Raw genomic sequence first — 20,968 nt, 5'->3', positions numbered from 1 at the left:
TCATTTGTATATTCAAAAAACATGGCATGTGTGTATATGAATATATATATGAATATATATATATATATAAAACACATACACAACACTTTTATATACATACATAAATATGGCATTAGTAAGTTCAAAACTGTCCTCAGTTTTAGATCTGGGAAATAATATGTGCAGAATATACTGGCACGAATGAAGTAAATTAACATAAATCTGGACACTATTTCTTTGTTAACTAATATACATTTAAAGGCTGGTTTTACACTTAATTTAAAAAAAGAAGATAGACATCAATGGTCCTATTCCACCCACTTCTATGCCTGTCCAGTGAGAGATGACAAGCAGTTACCATGACAGTTCCTTTGAGATACTGACAACTGACACATACACCAAGAAAAAGTTCCACAGATGAAAGTCACCCCTGTCCCCTATGACAAACCCACCAGAGCTCATCGATGAGAACACTGTTCATTAAAAACAGCATTCTCCCTCCTACCTCCTTTAACCAGCATTCAGCTTTCCATAGGTCTCTCACTTTTATTTGCCATCAAGAAAGACAACTCTGAAGTCAGACTATTACACCCTTATAGCACACATCAATAAGGTTAAAGAATTTTTTTTTAAATTTCAGACTATTTCAAGAATGATACTGATTAAGAGACAATCAGACTTTTTTTAAGGTGTTAAACTCTAATTTTACGCCTACAGAAAGCAAGTTTATTTTTCTTAGTCAATTTTTATGGAGCTTCACAAGCAGGCTGCAGAGCCCCACAAATTCCCCAACTATGATTTGACTATCAGTGAAGACATTTTAAAAACCCCAAAATAACATAAAACCCACCAACCCAGAAAGGAAAAAATTTCAATATTATCTTTGCTAGCATAGGAATGCCAGAAGAGTAGACCATAGTCTGTGCAACAAAACTGTCACCTGAAAAAATTTCCTTTAACATTCAGGAGTAGTTAAAGAATTAAAACCAGAAGGTGGGATCTACCCACCTTTACTTTCCAAATCTAACTGATAAACTCTGCTACAACACTGCAAACTGAGTGAGTTCCCAGTGAATTTTGAATAATTTCCATCATAAATGAACAACAGAGGATTAGGGATTTTTGAAATTCCTTCAAAAATATCCCAACTGAATAAGGCAGTGACACATGAAAGACTCGACTTCAATGTGACATAGGCACACTTGGAAGCTTTAACAAATGTGCATCATCTTGATTTCCTCTGAACTAAGTCCCAAAAGCAAACCAAAATATCCAACATGTCCCTGGGAAGAAAAGCGAACAATCAGCTGTCTTTGTGTCTTTGTGAGAATCCTGACATTATCAACTCTTCCTACATTTGTGCACTAAAATAACTATTAGCCAAATAGCACCACTGAGCCAAAGACATGTATTTGAGTCCTGGTACTTGAGTAAGAGCTGAAAAATAGTGAGATCTCTCTTTAAGGGGAAAAAAAAAAAGGAAAAAAAAGCAGAAAAAGTATTATAAAGCAGATACATAATTTTAAATAGGAAAAAAAAACACTGTTAGCAAACTAACAAATCTGGGCATCAGTTTTAAAAATTCAGACAACTGACTGCAATTCATAACACTATGTAATAAAAAAAGAAATAAGCATACCATGCCTACAGTCTTCATCTGCTTGCCCATACTTTTTCTGAAAGGTAAAACATGAAAAGTTTAAAAATAGCATTATTCCAGTTAGCATAAACAACTACATGCTTGAATTACAAGTTTTTAAAAACTTTTTAGAAACCATTACCTTGTCTTTTTCTGGGTGGAACATGTAAAGAACATAAGTCATATGTCAATTATAATATAATTAATTCTTAGAATTAACACTAATTTCTGACTCTTTCCTCAAATTCTCAATTAAAATGCTGACTTTTTCTCAAATTCTCAGCACATGGACATTTTAAAAGTGGAGCCTGAATGGGCAAAAGTGTGTGTGTTATATGTTTGTGGGTGGCTCATAACACCTAGGAAAAAATATAAACTTAACTTTCGAGATGCAGTTTGGTTTTTAATCTTGCACTAATACAGCAATGTTCAAATGTTAAGATATTATTTTATTCTGTCTTTTCAGTAGTGATTTTAAAGATTACTTTGTTTAGTAAAACAAGAAGGAAAGAGAAAGAAGGAAAATGTGCATTGTTTTCCTGTTTTAAGACTTCACATATCTATATAATTCAAGTCCTTAATAAGAAGGTTTTGATTTCAAGTTTTTTTCCAAAGTCCCTACAGACTCACAGCAATACTATGATGAACATCCAGATAGGTGCCTCAGAGGATTTCCAAAGAGTGATGTCAGAAATGTATTAAATAATCCAAGCACCAATCTGCATATTGGCTTACAGAAATAATTTTGAGAGGTCAAGTCTGTGGTAACACAACTTCTATTAGAAAATCCAACCACACTTATTTGTGAATCTCTTCCCCTGAGGAGCCATAAGATAGGTAACTTCTTCATTTAAGAAGTTTCCCAGTTCTTGTTTTGCACACTGAATGGTCCAATCCAGCTATTTATTTAAAGAATGCTTAAAAACAGTCTCTTAATGAGATGGGCAAGATTTGCCTTAAAGCTGCCCAGCAAAGTCTTGTGGCTTGGCCAAACTATTTCCACCTGGGATGAAACTGCTCCTACTCAGTACATGAAGATTTGCAGTGGAGAAGGTCACTATAAATCTGCAATAGCATTTCAGAAAGGTAAGAAAAAGCAGGTTGTAGGTTTATTCTTAAGCACTGAAATGTCCTTTCCCTTAAGAAACTGTAGCTTTGATGCTTTAAAGGAAGGACACAACTTTGGCAATGGGGTCACTGAAATTCAGGGTTATGCCTCTTGCTTTGCATTTATAAACCTTTACAAGAGCTGTTTTCACCTTTCCACTAAATATTTGCCAGAGACTAAAAGTTACACCAGATATGCTCTAGCCTAGCCTTGGAAAGCTGGGATTAAGCATAAAAAGAATAATTTTAGGCCTATGCAAATGGAGCTAAAGCAGGTATGAATCAGCTACCTAGATTCTGGCATTTCTTAGCTTTGTTTTTTGAGTGTTTTTATTTGCAGAAACTTTGATGCTCTTAAAAGATAAGGTAATCTGGTATGTAATTCAGCATATGTACCTTAACCCAGCTATTTTGCCTTCCTGGACTATATATATTTTTTTTTTAAAATGTTTAAAGTATTTTTGCTTATTTGTTTAGAAAATTCTGATTGAGACCCAAACCAAAAGGTTCAAATCCTGAAAAATAAATGGATCAGGGAGAGCTACAAGAAGCCTCATAGATGCTATAGCAAGAGGGATTCTGTGGGTAGAGCAACGTGCCAAAAATTCTGAGTGGTATTTAAATCTTGACAATACAAGATATTTGACTTTTCTTTCCAGTTCACTAGATACTATAAAGAGTCACACTCACAAGTTGTAAAAAGGAAGCAATTCTATACAGAAGAGTCTCGATTTTGATGCGGTCGAGTTCTGCCTGGCAGGGCTCCGGGAGGTGAGCTGGGGGGTACTGGCTGAGGGAAAGGAGAGCCTCTGTGCAATGCTTCACTGCCACTTCATAATCCTGCTGCTTAAGGGATTCACATGCTTGTTCACATGCCTTCTCTGGTCTTCTGTCTGCCATGACTCAGGGACAGAAATCCTAGAGCGGGGGCAGAGGGGACGATAAAACGTTGGTTAGCTGTGGAATGGCACTGACAACTTGCCAACCAACTTCCATTCCCGTCTCAGGTGCTGTATCACATCCCCCTCGTGCTGTGCCAGTCACATTTCCTACACCAACACTAACTGAGTTCTTCCCAGGCTTTTCTCCTTCACTCCCAGCTCTCAATTTTGATTCTAATTCAAGAAGGTACTTAAAGCCCATGACTGATTTTAAGAATGTAAGTAGGGGTTTTAAATTTTAAAGTCAGCACAGATTTAAGCTTTTGGGTCTTCAATGGCACCATGACCTTTGCCTTGGAAGGAACACAACTCATCCCCTAAGTGCTGTCTCTCAGCCTGCAGCCATGTGCTCCACAACACCTTCTCTTCCAAGCACTTCTCAGCTACACTTGGGAGGAGGAGATGTTTCCTCCGGGTGAAGCACAAGGATGGACAGGGAAGGACAGGAAAACCAGGAGGTCAACAACAAACCAACCACTTGTCTCTCCCTTCTGCTGGTTTAGCTACATTTATGGCTGAGAAAGTCTAGATACCCCTGCCACACCAACAACTTTGTGCAGAACTTCTTAAATAATTTTAAAGTAAATGTATGGGGGGGATTGAGAGAGTTATAAAAAAAATTCTGTCCACAGACAGATATTATCTGACAACAAACTAAAATAAATGGTTATCCACATCTCAACCACCAGCAGAAGAGCAAAGCAATTCTCTAATCCCTGACCACATTCTCCCTTCATTGACACATTTAAATTCATGATGCACATCCCTAGAGACGCTGTACATTAAAGCTGACTTCACAAAATTGGGTTCTGATAACTGAAAGAGGAAAAATCTTAAGAGTTCTCATTTTTGCTTTTAGTGAGCAGCATTTTGTCAATATTTGTGATTAGAGATCAACTATTACAATTGTCTCAAATAACTACTTTTAGTCCACTTTAAAAATTCACTGTTAAAAGCTTTCTTTATACTTGGTATTTTCTGATTTTCAACCAAAAGTAAAGTAACTTCAAGAATTTAAAGTCAAATAAATGCATTTTCCTCTTATGAAAAATAATCCATTATCCCATTTTCCCATTAATACATGCCTAAGCCAACATTCAGAAGAAATGTAAACAAGTTTTTTCATATATTGTACAACATAGTGCTCTATGTATTACCTTCTATTCTTAAATTTCCATTCAGTACCAAAATAATTGCATAAAGGAATATTGATTTTTCAAGACTTAAATCAACTTCACTTTCAAAACACTAATATAAAAATTTCTTACTTACAACAAATAAAAAATCTTCTCTAAAATGAAGGAACACAAGCATGAATATCTTGCATTTATCCCGGTACAAATCTGTGACGTGTGCCTCTTCCTTAATAACAGCCTTACAAAATATTACCTCATTCATCCAGATATTTCTTTTTCTGCTAAAAATAAGTCCGCACTTCCAAAAAACAGGAACAGGCAAGGAAGTTTTGCATTTCCATACATATGAGTAAATTTATTCATGAGGTAATTCTACTAAAGATTCTGCTGGATCACTTAGCACGGATTTTCAATTACATAAACGTTAGGTATTCTTAAGCTGTGTATGCAAGGATCTTTTCTAGATACAACTAAAAATTGCACTGGTTTCCACTTCACTACCATTTTAGACCACTATGTATTTCACAAATCTAGAATCTGCTTCCACAGTGACACAATAGTTAATTGATGTTTTTCTCATGTACATTCTGTTTTCCTCCTAAGGGACTGAAAACAGAGGACTCCATGAACTCTGCTGTACTTTTGATTTCCTCACTTCCTGGCTGACATATAACCAAAATTCCTTTGACCAGAAGGCTGAGCAGAGCTTCTGTATGTTTATTCCCAAAGACTGATTAAACACAGATCCCATCCTAAGTGACCTGGCCAGCACAGCTGACAGATCTGAAACCCTTGTCCTCCAACACGGCACCGTGTAAAAGACAAAGATGTTCCTTATCAATTGCCTTATCCTGACTGGTTGGAGAAATACAGAACTCAGCTGTTTGATAAGATGGATTTTACGCACCAAGCAGTGCCCACACAATTTCTCTGGTCAATTTGAAGACTCCAGAGCACTTCAGAGGACATAACTGAAGCTAAACTGAGCTAAACTGAACTAAATCCTGTGAATTAAGTGGAAGCAAGAGCAGTAAGGACCAAGGTCCTGGATAACTGGCTAAACTGAGTCACACCAATGATATTTCAGAGTGTAAAAAAATCCACCAAAATCACAGTGCATGGGACACAATAGACAAGGAGCCACTGCAGTGGCTGTAATTTGTTTGGAAAAAAATCAAATTATAATAAACAAAACCAGTATGTGGACAACATATGGAAAATAATGCACTCAGGCTCCCAGATTTCATTTCAATCTCATCTATAGCCATACATGCAGACATAAACATTTAATAGGCACATTTATTACGCATTTTTGCCATCTACCTCAGACTCCAGTCCAAGTGCTCTACACTGTTCCTTGGAGACACCTGACTTTTCCTGCCAACTTCAGAAATCTTTTTTTCTAGTTTTGGTACCCTAAATCACCAACTGAGACTTGTGAACACGAATTACAACCACCATTTCTTAAAATCTAGTCTGTCGAAGTACCTGACTTATCTCGTTTTAAAATCATTCAGAGCAGCTCCTAAGTCCCAGCAGAACCAGGAATGTGACTGTTCCCCTCTGCTGGGCGCTGCTGATGCCTCATCTCAAGTCCAGTTTCCAGTTCTGGACTCCTCCCTTCAAGAAGGGCATTAAGCCCAAAGAGGAGAACAGAGCTGGGGAAGGGGCTGGAGCAGCAGTGTCATCAGGAGCAGCTGAGGGAGCTGTTGGGGCTCAGCCTGGAGAAAAGGAGGCTCAGAGGGGGCTTTCTTAATCCTTACAATTGTCTAAAAGGAGGTTGAGCCAGGTGGGAGTCAGGCTCTGCTCCCTGGGAACCAGTGACAGGACAAATGAAAATGGCCTCAAGCAGCACCAAGAGAGGTTTAGGTTGGATACGAAGAAAAATTTCTTCACTGGAAGAGTGGTTAAGCATTGGAATGGGCTGTCCATTCCCTCCATTCCCATGATGGAGTCGCCATCCCTGGAAGTGCTCAGCCTGGAGAAAAGGAGGCTCAGAGGGGGCTTTCTTAATCCTTACAATTGTCTAAAAGGAGGTTGAGCCAGGTGGGAGTCAGGCTCTGCTCCCTGGGAACCAGTGACAGGACAAATGAAAATGGCCTCAAGCAGCACCAAGAGAGGTTTAGGTTGGATACGAAGAAAAATTTCTTCACTGGAAGAGTGGTTAAGCATTGGAATGGGCTGTCCATTCCCCCATGATGGAGTCACCATCCCTGGAAGTGCTTGAAATACAAGTGCACTTCACAATACAGTTTAGTTGGCACAGCAGTATTTGGTTAAAGGCTGGACTCAACATTCGAGGTCTTTTCCAACCTTAAAGTATTCACAGAATCATTAACAGCCAAGGAGCGAAGGCACTTGTTAAAAGAAATTTATTTTCAGTTTTACAGATCTTTATTTTCAAGATTTCAGGCATAAAATTGGAATTTCTAAGAGTAGAATTTATTACAGATTAGAACTGAAAGCTGAAGTGTGACAAGGTCTGTGCTATATTCCCAACTCTCTTTGCAAAACTGAGCAAATTACTTATGAGCTTCACTTCTGTCTGCAAAACTGAAATTAAAATACTAACATGTAACAGAACAAACATCAGGATTATTCATTTTCTCAGAGACCTGGAAAACCACATGCCAAAAGACTTCTAAATTCAATTCTGAGAAGTAATTTATCCTCTAGTGAAGTTTAATACATCTTCAAAATATTGAAGAACCAGTAAAGAAGCATATTATCATTATTTAAAAGTGCATATCTAAAATAGGTGGACATACCTAACAAATTATATATATATATAAATATATAATCTGGCATCATACTTTGCACCTCAAAAAAAAACTCCTGCCCTTAAGCAGAAGAGAACCTACTGAACTTACATTTCATTGAAAGCCAAGTTGTACTCAGCTTATCTTCCACAAATTATTATTTCAAAGACCTGGTTAGTTCCAACTGGTGTAACTTAAACCTTGGTGGCTTTTCAAACTAACCATGGCAATTCTTTTTTATCCCCCTACAACTAACGATTTTCAGGCTCAATAGTCCTAATGAGTATTCCACCTTCTTGCCAAAGGAGGTTTGTAAACAAACATGAAATGAGGAACTAAAATCCAATCTCCAAATAAAGCTGCATGTTTCCCCTCCAGAGCTGCAGAGGGGGCTGGGAAAGGCAGAAGGGACAGCTTGAGGAAGAAGAGTGGTAAACAACGTGATCCACACAGTCATTTATTTCCAAGTAAACACCACGCCTGCTTGGTGCACAGGAGGCTCTGAAGAACTACTCCACAGTCTGGTGAGTCCAACTTCAAATTAAAATCAATGTAGGAGGAGAGAACATCATGAACTAAAATCCAGTGTTTCATGGCAGTTTAACTCATGACTGTGCACTTCCATGCTCCACATCTTACTGATGTGTTTCATGGAATCAAAGGGTCCATACACTAAGATAATAAGTTAAAGCATGTGACAGTTCCTAAAAAAATTTCAAACAGATGCTTTTTCAATTCACTGTAAAGCATCTAGCCAGATAACTCTCGCTGTACTTCATAAACAAACAGATTAGAGGGCACAATGCTGTTCCTATTAATGTTACTGGCAAAATTCCCAATGTCTGCCAAGACAGAAGGATCAGATCCAAGGTCTCGCATGCCAAGCTGACAAACAGTAGACAAGTCAGTAAATATTTGCATATTTTAACTAAACATTAACATCTCTTGTAAAGATTTATGTTAAAGCGATGATGCTCAACTTGCAGTCCTACAGTGAGACTGGTAGAGATTTACTGTCAATTGAATTTACTTCAAGAGCCACATCCTGGGAATCACAGAGTGAAGCAAATGAATGAGACCCATTGCCATGGGGAACGTGCAGGGGAAGAGCCTCTCCAGCTGCCTCCCATTACAATCCATAACCCTTCAAACAGTTCTGCTGAGGGAAATAAGCACAAAATATTCCTTGCCAAGGCCATTCAGCCGTGTCCTCCTGCTAGCAGCCCTGTGTCCTGCGGGAAGGGAAAGCAGGAGATGGATTTGCCCTTCCACTGCCTATTGCGGTCAGGCTGGCGCAGGCTCCGAGAGCGAGCAGGGAAGGAATTCCACTCATCCTGCCCCTCTCTACAGAAATGCAAGCACTCTGTTTCCCAATCCTTTGGGATTGTTCAGCCCATCTAACAGCCTGGAAAGGCTGGCCACCAAACTGAAGAGAAGTTTTAAACACGTAATAAATTCAGGCAATACTCAAGAAAAGACAGCTGGTTTATCAGAACTTCCCAGCAATTCCTTTTACGAGCAAGAAGAGACCTACTAGATTTATTTACAAGGCTGGTTGCTCTGTCTTTCCTCAGTAACTTCAGAGCTTCAAGTCAATTGGAACTGAATTTCCCAGAAGTCTGAAGGGTCTTGAAGATGCTGCAGTTTTCATGAAAAATGTGTAACAAGACAGATAACAGACCCAGGGAAAGGTTAAGTTATAACTCAGCCTCTTATTGATACCAAGACATCAGCTACCCCATCAATTACTGCCACGTGCTGCCACTTACCATCAAGAGCTGTAGCAAAGTGTCACTCACCAGTGAAAGAAAAGCCTTATTTATTTTTCTTGCCCATAACAGTCAATGCCATAGGCTGCATTCATCAGTTTAACTGCTCCAGGATCCATCCAATAATCTCCAGGTTTAAGCAGAGTTTCCAAACTTTTTAGACTACAGACCCAAGCATTTCACATCCCATTCCTTTCTCAAAGTTTTACTGGTAAACTGAGAAGTAAGCAATTCACACATCAAAAATTTGTAATTTCCCTAATATATCCAAGTAATATTTGGGGAGTCACAAAGTTGGTGTGGCTGCTATCCCTGCGATTAACAGCTTCCTTCTCACTCAAAATTATCAAGAAAATTGACAACATACTTTAGTTTATACAGGTATGGAAAGACCCGGGATTTAATCTGAATTAATACATTAAATATGACACACTAAAAAAGTTAGCTACTGTGAACATGCCAACATTACAGTCAAAAATCATGGGCCACTGGAATTCAACTATCAAAACCCTGCAAACAAACTGCATTTGTCAGTCCACACACTAAAATAGGGAATAGTACATCTGTCCACTGTTGAATCATATTATAGAGTTGCTCTGGCATCTCTTGTGATCCCATCTTAAGGCATGCCTGCATCTCTACATGTCAACTGGTATTAGCACTAAATACCATTAAAATACCTTTAGATCAATAAAATAAAATTAAATATCCATTTATTTTCCTTATCCACTGTGGTAAAATAGCCTGATCTTAGCCTTGAGACAAAAAAAAAAATATAATAAAAACCCAAAACCCCTTTTATTCAAGCCTCCAGGATGGAATAAAATAGAGCTGCACAAAATACAGAAATGACGTACAGAGACATACAGAAAAAAAAATGCACTTTCCTAGTGTCATGACATACACATCATAAATAATCCCGGTCTAAAAAATCATTTAATAAATGAGAGTAGATAATGACAGTGCACTGTACCTACGTAACAGAGACGAAAAGGACAGTGAATCTTTCATACAAAGGCTATAAAAGAAAGAATTACATAAAAGGTGCTTTTGGATTTTTTTTTCTTTTAAGAAAAATATAACAGCAGAGATCTCATGAACTCATTTATTGCAATTATGGCTGAAGTCTGTAACAGCAGTTAAGGAGTTCTCAGAAATGCACTGCACACCTTACAGAACAAATACAAAAGCCTCCACCCTTGAGAGAGGACAATCTAATCAGTTTTCTGAAGTAACTGAATTACTTTGGCTAATGTTGTACAACTCCAGGCAAAATGACCCTACTTTCAATTCCAAAAATGATGTTAAATCTGAAATGGAGCATACAGAATGAGGCAAGCACATCTCAAGGTTTTATTCTATAGTGTAACAGCAGCAAGAATCCTGCTCCAAGGCCTTTGAGGAACATGATACGCCTGTTTGGGGAAGGGAAAATGGGAAAGAAGATGCTCATGATGCCCCTGACTGTTAAATGCTCAGGCTATCCTTCCACACTGAACAATCAGAGACAGCACCATAAATGAGGAGGGCAAGTGATCTCTGGCCACATAAATGAAGCTTTGAATCTGATCCTGTAAGGTTAAAGTATAGAAAAAACACAGCGTTTCTTGGGAAAGGAACAAGAGCCTGTGGGTGGTTTATCATTCACATAACGACACAGGCAATTGAGATTAAGAGCACATGCCTTCTGCATCTGGATCCTCTGCAGGCTTTAAACCACTTTACATACATCACAGATACTAACAAGTTACATTTTTTTGCATGGCAGTTATGATTTCAGTACAGACTACTAAGTGATTATTAACACTTTACTAATCTCTTTTATTTTCATTTTGGAAATAGCAGCAAAAGGACAATCTGTACAGACAGCAGCAACACTCAGACATGGACACTGGCTATCTTTGGCTCAAAATCTGGAACTAATTCATGGCCTCAGCACTTCCAACCACCCCATCCAATCACCACATCCCAAACACCTTCCCATCCTGCCTTTAAAAAGATCCTTTTTCACACAGCTGTCTGAAAACATCACCTGTCCTGATGAAACTAAGTAAAATACCTGGCAAGGCACAGGACAGCATCTATGTGACATGTGCTGGTGCTGCCTGAGAGCCATTCACAGCCAACAGATACAAGGTTCTTGTTTAAACAAAGCAAATCTACACACACGTATTGCATTCATTAACTTCACAGAACAAATACTGGGTTGTAAAGTTCGATACTCTGAGGTTGTGCGAGGACAAAAGGATCTGTACAAGCTTATGCTGGCCTTCTGTGTGCCTGCATTATCATGCTATTGCCTTTAACTGTGTTAGTCACAGAGCACATTTTCCAAGGGCTACCTGGCAGAATGAGTGGGCAGAACGGAGGCTGCTGCCTAACTGACATCCAGTGAGATATTCAGCACAGGACGTGAGGCATTATTTACTGCATGCTACTCAAATCTTATTCAAAAGACAGCATTTGAATATTTTCATTAACTTTTCAATAATGCCTACTGCAACCAACTACTTTACATGAATTAAGAAAGTATCCTTATCATTCTGACAATATTCCCATTTTACAGAGAATTAAGATAAGAACACACAAGACCAAAGTTTCTATAAACTTCTTATACTCACATTAAGAGATCTAGAAGTGATTTCTCCCCATTATGCTCTGCCTATACTGTACAGCCCTTTTACATGACCAATGCAGAGCACCTGGTGTCTGCAGAGTGCCTTAGGAGTATCCAGCATTTCTCTACATCACAACATGGGAAAATTCACTAGAAACAGAGAAAATGAAGTGTAGCAAGGATGGGGATTAATTGGGATTTGCCTTCTCCTTTTTTCCTATTTGCTACTCCTTTTCAGAAACATTTTCTAATGGATGCAGATAGCAAAACTGTATTCCAACAAACAACTGTATTATCAGTATAAATCATATGTACCCACACTGCACAGCCTCCCTTCTATTTCTTTCGAATATTAATATTTTTCAATCTCCTTCTCCTCATTCAACCACCCCCATCTCTACATTTACTGTACGTAATTCTGCAAAAATCTGCATTTTGCGCCTTCTGTTTAAATCCCGTCACTGCTTCCTCTGTGCTGCAGGAAGGTAGAGCTGGGAGGAAAGAGGAACTTGGTATCAGGAGAACAGAAAGGGAATTTTCTGCACTCTCATTTTTTATCCAAAATCACACCAGGGAGGAATGCAGGAGCCCCAGCCTTCAAATTACAGAGAAATCTGTTTAGCTGAGGCTGAAGCATATTCACTGCAGGGATTATCTTTTACATTTCCACTTAATGTTGATTTGACCAGCACTGAGAAGATTTTCACAAGGTTGATCACAAGTACATCCTTGGCAGAAACATTATACAATAACACATCTCAACTTTGCACAAAGCAGCACTATAGGTCATTAGATTATTTCTTTTCTAATTTGTCATGAACACAAGAAAATACTTTGTCTAATTTCTAGAAAAGATGGAATCATGTTGGCAGAACCTTTCTCTCCTCAACAGCACTCAAAAAGTCAGACTATGAAAGACATCTACCATGGGAAATTTCAACCCAAATAATTAAAATCTGGCAAACAATAAGCAAGTGAAATGAGGACTATGTCATAGTAAGCATCAAGTAACATAATAATAGGTGGTGCTTCTGCCCCACCTAAAGTTTTTGGCTCCTTCATAGAAAATCTTTACGTAAACAATCTTTCATAATAACTGGTTAACAACAGGAATTTGTACTCCATATACCTCTATGTTCACACTGCTTTTTGAGAATAGAGTTTCTCACACTTACCCAAGATGAGGGCATTTTAATTGAAATATTGTCCCATGGTTACCATTTTATCCCCATAACAACATCACCAATTACTTACTTTAAAAAAATGCATTAGAAAAGTAATTTAATCTTTGCTTCTCTTAATGAAATTTGCCAGAGAAAAACAAAGGGAAGAATCAGCACTGCACAACCAGCAAGCTCTCCATGCAGCAGCACCAACCTACAGGACTCAAACCTCAAACTCAAATGTTTAGAGTTTGAGGTTTGAGTACTGTAGGTTGGTGCTGCTGCACAACAATACAATTTACAGAGCAATATCCATATTCTAAAGCTGGTTTAAACACCATAATCCACAGCTTTCCAAACTATGCCTTACTTGTGTCAGAACCTCTCTTCTCAGTGCTTGAGTAACAGAACACAGCCTTGTTCCTGTCACTGCACTGGTGTTTAGTAATAATTTTGACCAAAAAATGAACACTGTTCATCTTAAGGACTTACCCAGCCCTGCAATTCCTAATATTATTCTCCACTGAGTCATAGGGTAGTGCCAGAAGTCCCCTCTGATAAATGCCTGCTCTAGGATATAGTCACATCTGTGTCGATGTGACTAAACATGTGTCACCTCATTTTCAAAATGCCAAGCAAGTGCCAAACTGTGTTCCCAAGGAATGCAAAGGGGAGTCATAGAAGATTCCCAAGCATCATTTGAACACAGAACACATATCACTAGATTTAGAAATATATTTCAGAAATTTAAATGCAAAAACACATCACAGTTTTCCAGTGCTCATTGAACCTGTCACTCATGCAGCACTGTCTGCAGAGAGCACTTGACCATAGTTCATTTGCCAAATTCACCAATTTAATCAGAGACAGAATCAAAATTAGCAGTTCCTAACTCTCAGTCTCATGTTCAATTCACAGCTTCATCTAATACAGCTGTATTTGGATTTCAGAAATAAAAGTGTTTTTAAACTAGGAAATTATTTATCACAGCATATTCCCATTTCAAAAACCCCATGCAAACTCTTCCCCACCCCCAGCAGCTCAGCAGTTCCAAAGCTCAATGGTTCAATCCACATTTTCTCTTCTTAACAGGATATTGTAGCAATGCTTGAAACAGTCTTCCCTCAAATGTCAAATTTTCACTTTTACACAAGAACTTTCTCCACCCCTGACATGACCTGATACTGCAAGGCAACACCCTCCTGGGAGCAAATCTAGCTGAAAATCCAGCTTACATCCCCAGGGTAAGTGCAGATGCTACAGCTATCTCACAGTTTTACAGCTGGATAAATTGGGAAAAAATAAAAGCCCCAAGTTTATTTGCTGTTTGAGATGCCAAATATTAATTACTCTTTCAATCCGTTCAGAAGGCAAAATATTGTAAAAAAATCTTCATGCTGAATATCAGCTACATTGCACAGGTCACAAATTGAGCACAGGAATCAGCCACAATACTGTGGCACAAAACAGGAAAAAATTCATTTCAATATACCTCAACCTTCACTGCAGCTTTGTAATGAACTTTAATTTATTATAGTAGTGAATAATACTGTGACTGAGTTTTTTGTTATGCATTTACACAGTGCTTAGCACAAAAGGGTCCTACCGTAACAGATTTAATAATACAATCATGCCACCCACAGATCCTCCAAGCACATCTTTCCCCAAACCATGCCTATTATGTAACTGTACATGGTATTTTTGTGCGCAGTTTTGAAAGTTCAAAGAAGTAACTAACCCTCCACCTCTAAAAACTGCTATCTTTGTTGTAAATAACCCTTGAAAATTTATTTTTACATGACCGTGCTTCAAATAGTTTGGCATAATACAGCTCAGCCTAGTTTGGGGACTTGTCTTATAACTCTGTATTTTAATTACATTAATCTTTCTGCATATGGGTAATGCTTTTATAAGCATTATCCCTGTTTCCTCTCCTCAAATGCCTGACCATGGTAGCCCCAACAGGTTCAATCTTTAGACCCTTTCAAGACTAGAATATGGATTGGCAATGGCAAACCCTACGAGCAACACCACGACGTGTACCCAGAACACATTTCCCGACAGAACTCGCCCTCCTCATTCCTTTTGAAACGAACATTAGTGATTCAGTCACGTATCTGAAACCCCACTTAAAGAACTGCATCAGCAGGAATGAGCAACGATCCTGCTGTGGTTAACGGCATAATCCTGACACAACTCGGGAAGCAGAGGAGCGGTGTCTAGCCCAGCCAAACAAATATAAACAAAGCTACAGCCAAGTAATATCAGTCAGTTCAAACGACAAAACAAATGTCCTGCACCATTCCAAATGTGTGAGTGTCTCAAGATATGGCCAGAGCACAGTTACCTCAAAACCATTCGCACAAACAACTATAATCAAAAACATCACTGGAATAAAAGACCCACAGCACTGCCTTAGCACAGATTCCCAAGTATGCAAAAAACATTCCCCTTTAATGACCTCCCCGTGTAGATAGTGAGAGAAATCCAACAAATTCTGGCTCCCAAGATAGGGGAGGAGCAGATGCAAGGCAGCTATTGTGGCTGGTCCAACACTATTTGGGAATCCCCAGCCGAGGGGGAATTAGCTAAGACCCAGGAAGGAACATTACTTGGGAACAGAGGCCAACTGCCTATCCCTGTCCCCCCCAAAATTACCCCAGGATAAAATGAAATTCTCACTTAAAAAAAACAGAGATTACCTTACATTAAGTGAAAAGAAACATAGGGAAGAAGTGTTATTTTAGGTGGTGCCAAAACCACTACTCTTTTCATTTGTGGCATTCTCCATTTATGATGTCCACAAAGATTTGTTACCTTCTTGGTTTGCTGAACCACTAAACATTTTCCAGCAAATTAAACACTCGTGCCGCATTACTAACAACCAAGATTCTCAAAAACAGCTCATGTTACAGATTTCCCTCTTGCCAGTGGGGTCTGAAGGGCTATGAAAGACCTTCTAAGCATATTTAAGTACCATAATTTTTAGTGTTTTGATGAATACTGTATTTTTGCTATATATAACTATGGGGGGGAAAAAACCCAGACCGTGAAATTCACAGACTGAAAGATCATTTCTAAGTAACACTTACACTAACTACCATAAAACCAGCTCAGACGAGTCCACACAGTGCTCATATTTCTATCCTTCACTTCCTGCTGCAATATCACTCAAAATTTCATACCAAACACAAACCTACTGTTCTTTTTCTTCCAATATTTTATCATTACAGCTCCAAGAATCACTAGCCTTGCTACTGCTTACAAACAGGAGCATGAAACTTATTTCCCCAAACCACACATAAGCCAAAGATTCAAAACATTCATCCCAGACACGATTCTTCATGCAAGTGATATTTCCCAGGACTAACAGCAAGAAATGGCAAAACAGCTCCCAGTCACATGTCCAAAATATATCTCTACAGAACATCACCTACAAACTTCTTGCTACCAGCTTAGCAGTAGTGCACCCACTACTTCTTGGAAAACCTGTGCAGTTCAGTGCTACTAACTCTAAATTACCTTCCTGCTAAAGTTCAAGCCTTCTAACCTCTGACAAAGACTCCATGCCACTCAGAAAATCTGACAGTTTGTACTCATTTGGAAATAGGATGGGGCCACAGTCACCACTCAAACTTTGTAGGAACAAAATGGAGTCTCTCTTAAATCTAAAATTACATTTAAGGAGAAAAATATTGAAATCTATCATTTCTTATCTGGCTTTCGTGTAATAAGGCTGTAATTTGGTATTAGGGAGGACTCTGAGAAAAGACTGGATAAATAACCAGTCCATTTCTAATTTACAACAATGAATTTGCATAGAAAATTATGGAGGAATATGTGGGTATTACATTATAGCCCCATTAAGTATCCTTTAACTTCAGCTGGCAATGCAATAGAAATGCAACGGAAAAACAAATTCTCACCCATGGGTAATTACAATCTCTCTGCTTAAATTCCCAATCCCTTCTTTTCCTACAGCAATATTCACTTTTCTGTGTTTCTCAGACGGGAGGGATTGCTTCTGTTGGAAGCCTCATGTTGTAAACATTCGTGTGAAGAGAAAAGCTCAGTAAGCAAGACTGTTCTGGAATAAGGAACCTGAGTCACATATCAGTGTCACCATCATGAAATCCCCAGAAGCTGGCCTGTTCCTGTGGAGCAGCCTCTGATTTGCAGACTCCAAATTTCCCTGTCTATGAAGTTTAGCTATGTTCTCCCACTCCAAACCATTTGGGGACAACAAATGTTTATTTTCCCAGTAGTATCTCCAGAAGACCAAAAGAAGATCAAGCATTCCTTCAGATTTCTTTTTAATTCCATACCAGTGCTATGTGGAAACTTTTGAAAAACCAGTCTCTTTTACAACATTCTCTCTTCCTTGTTGAAAAAAGAATGGCAACCACAGAAGTTTGCACTAAGGGGAGGAGGAAATCCAACACATAAAGTACCATGTTCCTAAATATATGTCATTGATACATATAAACACAAATGCTGCCTTGCTGCCAAAGGCCACAGAAGAGACAGCAAGACAAACAAGAATGAAAAAGGAAGGTCTTGTTTGTTCTGAAAATCTAACTCACAATCCTTCCATTTATGGCAGGAAAAATACATGTACCACATAGTGAAAATGAGATTTTGCCACAGCATCTCAGCAAAAGAAGTGAGAAAGGATTCAACAGTTGCAATATGAGCAGGAGGGAGGGCTGGGATTACAAAATTTGGAATTTTCCCCACCATGATGAGCCACTGGCAGTGTTGCAGACGGGAACACTGGGGATCTGCTTCCTTCCAGGAAGAAGGCTTCAGCAACGCCAGGAGAAACGTCAGGACAGGACTGAGGCTCGCTGGGATTCTTGGCCTGCTGATCCCCCAGGCAGGGGAATTCCAGCTGTCCAAGCACTCTCTCCCTGAGCTGGAGCACAGGCACACCATCCTTCTTCCTCCTGCTCCACGCCAGCTCCCACAACTTTCCCCAGTTACTCAGGCTGTACACAGGGGATGCATTTAAATTAATTCCAAAGACTTTTTTAATTTAGATTTCACTCCTGCTACCAGACCTGTGAGGTCCCACTGACCTCAGGAGGGGATGCCATTGAGGTGAGAGATTCAAGGGCTTTAATAATCTGAATTGCTCTAGCAATTGTTTCTGCCACTACTAAAATGAAAACACCAAGAATAATGTTCAGTAGCAAATATAAGATGGTAGTAAATAACAAAAAAAAAAAAGAGAAACCAATACCCTGAAATTCAGAAAGAATATCCAGGTATAAATGCAAAGGGGATTTTACTAAAAAGAATAACTGCCAACAATGGAGAAAATAGTTCATCAGACTATTAAATTAACAGAGTTGGAAAACATCAGTAATATTATTGCCCAGCTCCTACATGGGCTCTTTCATCCACATGCATCAGGACTCCTTACAAGTCAGTAAGATGCACCATCCCTATTTTAAATTCCTCCAAAAGGAAGCACAAACAGGTGAAGTGATTTGCATCAGGCTCTCCACATCTCTCAAGCACTAGACCTGTACCTTACCCACCTGGGAATATCCTTTCTTCAAGCTTTCCAGACACTCTGACTTACATCTTTTGACATGAGAATTCCTCTACGAATCCAGCCTTTGAGCAGAAGCTCTCTGCAAACCACAGCCCTTCTTCTACAACCAGATCTACTCACACTGATCCCAAAGCCCAGGAGGAACTTCTGTGAAACCAGTGAGATTTCACAAAGGAAAAGGGTCCTCCATAGCACATCAAGAAGCAGAACTGGGACAAATTAGAGAATAAGATGCTGCTTCCACATCTCCCTTTAAGTTTTAGTCTGATGGGAAGAGGTAAAAACAAGCCCCCAAAGAAGCAAACAAAAAAATCCCAAAATAGACTAAAAACACCCAACAAAATCAGCTATTACAACCTTTCAAGTCTTTAAGCCATGACTTTAACAAGACTCTACCACAGAAAAATTCATCCGGCTCACCTAAAAGGGCATAGTGCCTGTATGAATTAAAAGAGGGAAAATACACACTGTACATTTTGTAAGTCCAAAAAATCATAGAGGTGAAGAGTGATAAAGGAAATGTAATTTCAGCTAGGAAAAATAAAGAAGTAATTTCTGCTTTCAGAATAAATTACAAAGAGAACTCAATTTATCAGTAATAACACATAAAATGTTCCTTCACTTACCAATAAAGAAAAACTGCTCTGCTAATTAAAGTTCAACAAAAAAAAGCTTAACTCAGCTTCTGCCACTTACAATTTCTGCACTGTAAAAGCAAAGCCTACCAAATGCTGATTCCCTGGGTTTGCACCCCAAGGAGGTGGAGGGAAGGAATGTGGTGGACCCTCACACACTTTCCCCTCCTCTAAATTTGAACTGAATGTTCAAAATCAGCTCCTCCCTATAGACCTGCCCAGCACTCCCAGACTGTCCCCATCACAAAAGCTTTACCATTTAAAAAAATAAATAAATAAATAAATAAATAAATAAAACAATTTTTTAAAAAGGGGGGGAGTTTTCATTCACAATCTGCTATGGTTCAAAAATACTGAAACAACCCAATTTAACACACATTATTTTAAAGCCTCCCTGATCTACCTATCAGTCTTGGAAAATAATGCAAACCTGCCAAGTATCACTTGCTTTTTATTTTTTTTTTTTTAAAAAAAGGGGGGAGTTTTCATTCACAATCTGCTATGGTTCAAAAATACTGAAACAACCCAATTTAACACACATTATTTTAAAGCCTCCCTGATCTACCTATCAGTCTTGGAAAATAATGCAAACCTGCCAAGTATCACTTGCTTTTTATTTTTTTTTTTTTTAATAAAGGAACATGTATTTCCTTATATAAAGAATGGCAGGTGGTGTATTTTATCCTTTGCCTTGCTTCAATTACACTAATTATTAAGAACAACAACATTAGACAATGTCAACAGTACAAACCATCCCAACAGGACCAGCCATGGTGATACACTCAATCTGTCAATGGGGATATCCATTTTCACGGTATTTTTCTGTCTCACAACTGAATTATTTTGTTTTTTCAAGGAAAACTGAAATGTGTTATTTTAAAACTTCCTCTCAAGCTTGCTGTACCTTTGATAATGCAAAAATTCTATTACCTTGTTAACTCTTACTCATTTTGCCATTAACTGGGAAGCAGCCCTGCAACTGTTTCCCTGCAGTTATTTCTTAATTTCCATCAATGATATGTTTAATCACGTTACCCTAATCGAACAACAATTGCCTAACAAAGCGCTGGAGCCAAAACAACTGCACTCCTCTTGATATTAACAAAAGGACACGTCCCACCGCAGGAAGGGGAACACAGATCCTTCTCCTGCCTGGGGATGTGCCCTAAAAATACCCATCTAAGTGTCTGCTGGAAGGGCTGTGTTGCAACGTGCAGTGGAAGCTCTCCTGGTTTTAGTTTCAGAGCTGATCCAGGGTAAAAAAGCTGCTCTCAGGACCTGTGTTAAACCTCCCAACTTCACTTCGCTCTCCCTGCCAAAGCCTCCTGCAGAAAACAAAAACATAAGCTCATCTGCCCACCCTGCAACCGCTCCGAGGGGGTAATTTTACAACAGCTGTTAAATTCTTCCAATTTATTTTTCCATCGCTCCGCAAACCCTACCTACCCCATTTTTTTTTCCACTTCTATTTCACCATTGTTATTTTCTGGCCGTCTCTCCCATCCCCTCCCGCCCCGCCCGGTACAAAAACAAAGCTGCCTCTCACCCCCGCTGCATCCCCCCCGGAGCACCCCCGGCTCGTGCGAGGCATCCCCGGCTCTCCGGCCCTTCCCCCGGGCCCGGCTGGGCGCGGGGCCGCTCCGCCCGCCCGCGGGCCCCGGGG

The 20,968-nt window shown here is 39.1% G+C and overlaps 1 protein-coding gene across 6 annotated transcripts in view; it reads right to left on the bottom strand.

The window, feature by feature from the left end:
• The window catches only part of HELZ (helicase with zinc finger), an 84,548-nt gene that overhangs the window by 63,441 nt on the left and 139 nt on the right, over positions 1-20,968 (bottom strand). For 3 of the 6 annotated variants that reach the window (XM_041409455.1, XM_041409460.1, XM_041409459.1), the window contains exons 2-3: positions 3,416-3,643; positions 1,619-1,655 (exon numbers count right to left, since the gene is read on the bottom strand). The exons of 1 other annotated variant lie outside the window; for it this stretch is intronic. In XM_041409455.1, the coding sequence (XP_041265389.1) occupies positions 1,619-1,655; positions 3,416-3,625 (247 nt within the window). In that variant the 5' untranslated portion in view covers positions 3,626-3,643. Of the gene's footprint in view, positions 1-1,618; positions 1,656-3,415; positions 3,644-4,938; positions 5,015-17,847; positions 18,070-20,968 lie in introns of those variants that run through there. 2 more of the 6 variants (XM_041409457.1, XM_041409458.1) reach the window with 2 other exon arrangements.

This window comes from Onychostruthus taczanowskii, unplaced genomic scaffold (genome assembly GCF_017590055.1).
Source record: "Onychostruthus taczanowskii isolate IOZ18803 unplaced genomic scaffold, ASM1759005v1 scaffold30, whole genome shotgun sequence".
Lineage (NCBI taxonomy): Eukaryota > Metazoa > Chordata > Aves > Passeriformes > Passeridae > Onychostruthus > Onychostruthus taczanowskii.
The sequence above is the reverse complement of the archived record's forward strand: the minus strand, read 5'-3'. Positions and strand labels throughout refer to the sequence as shown.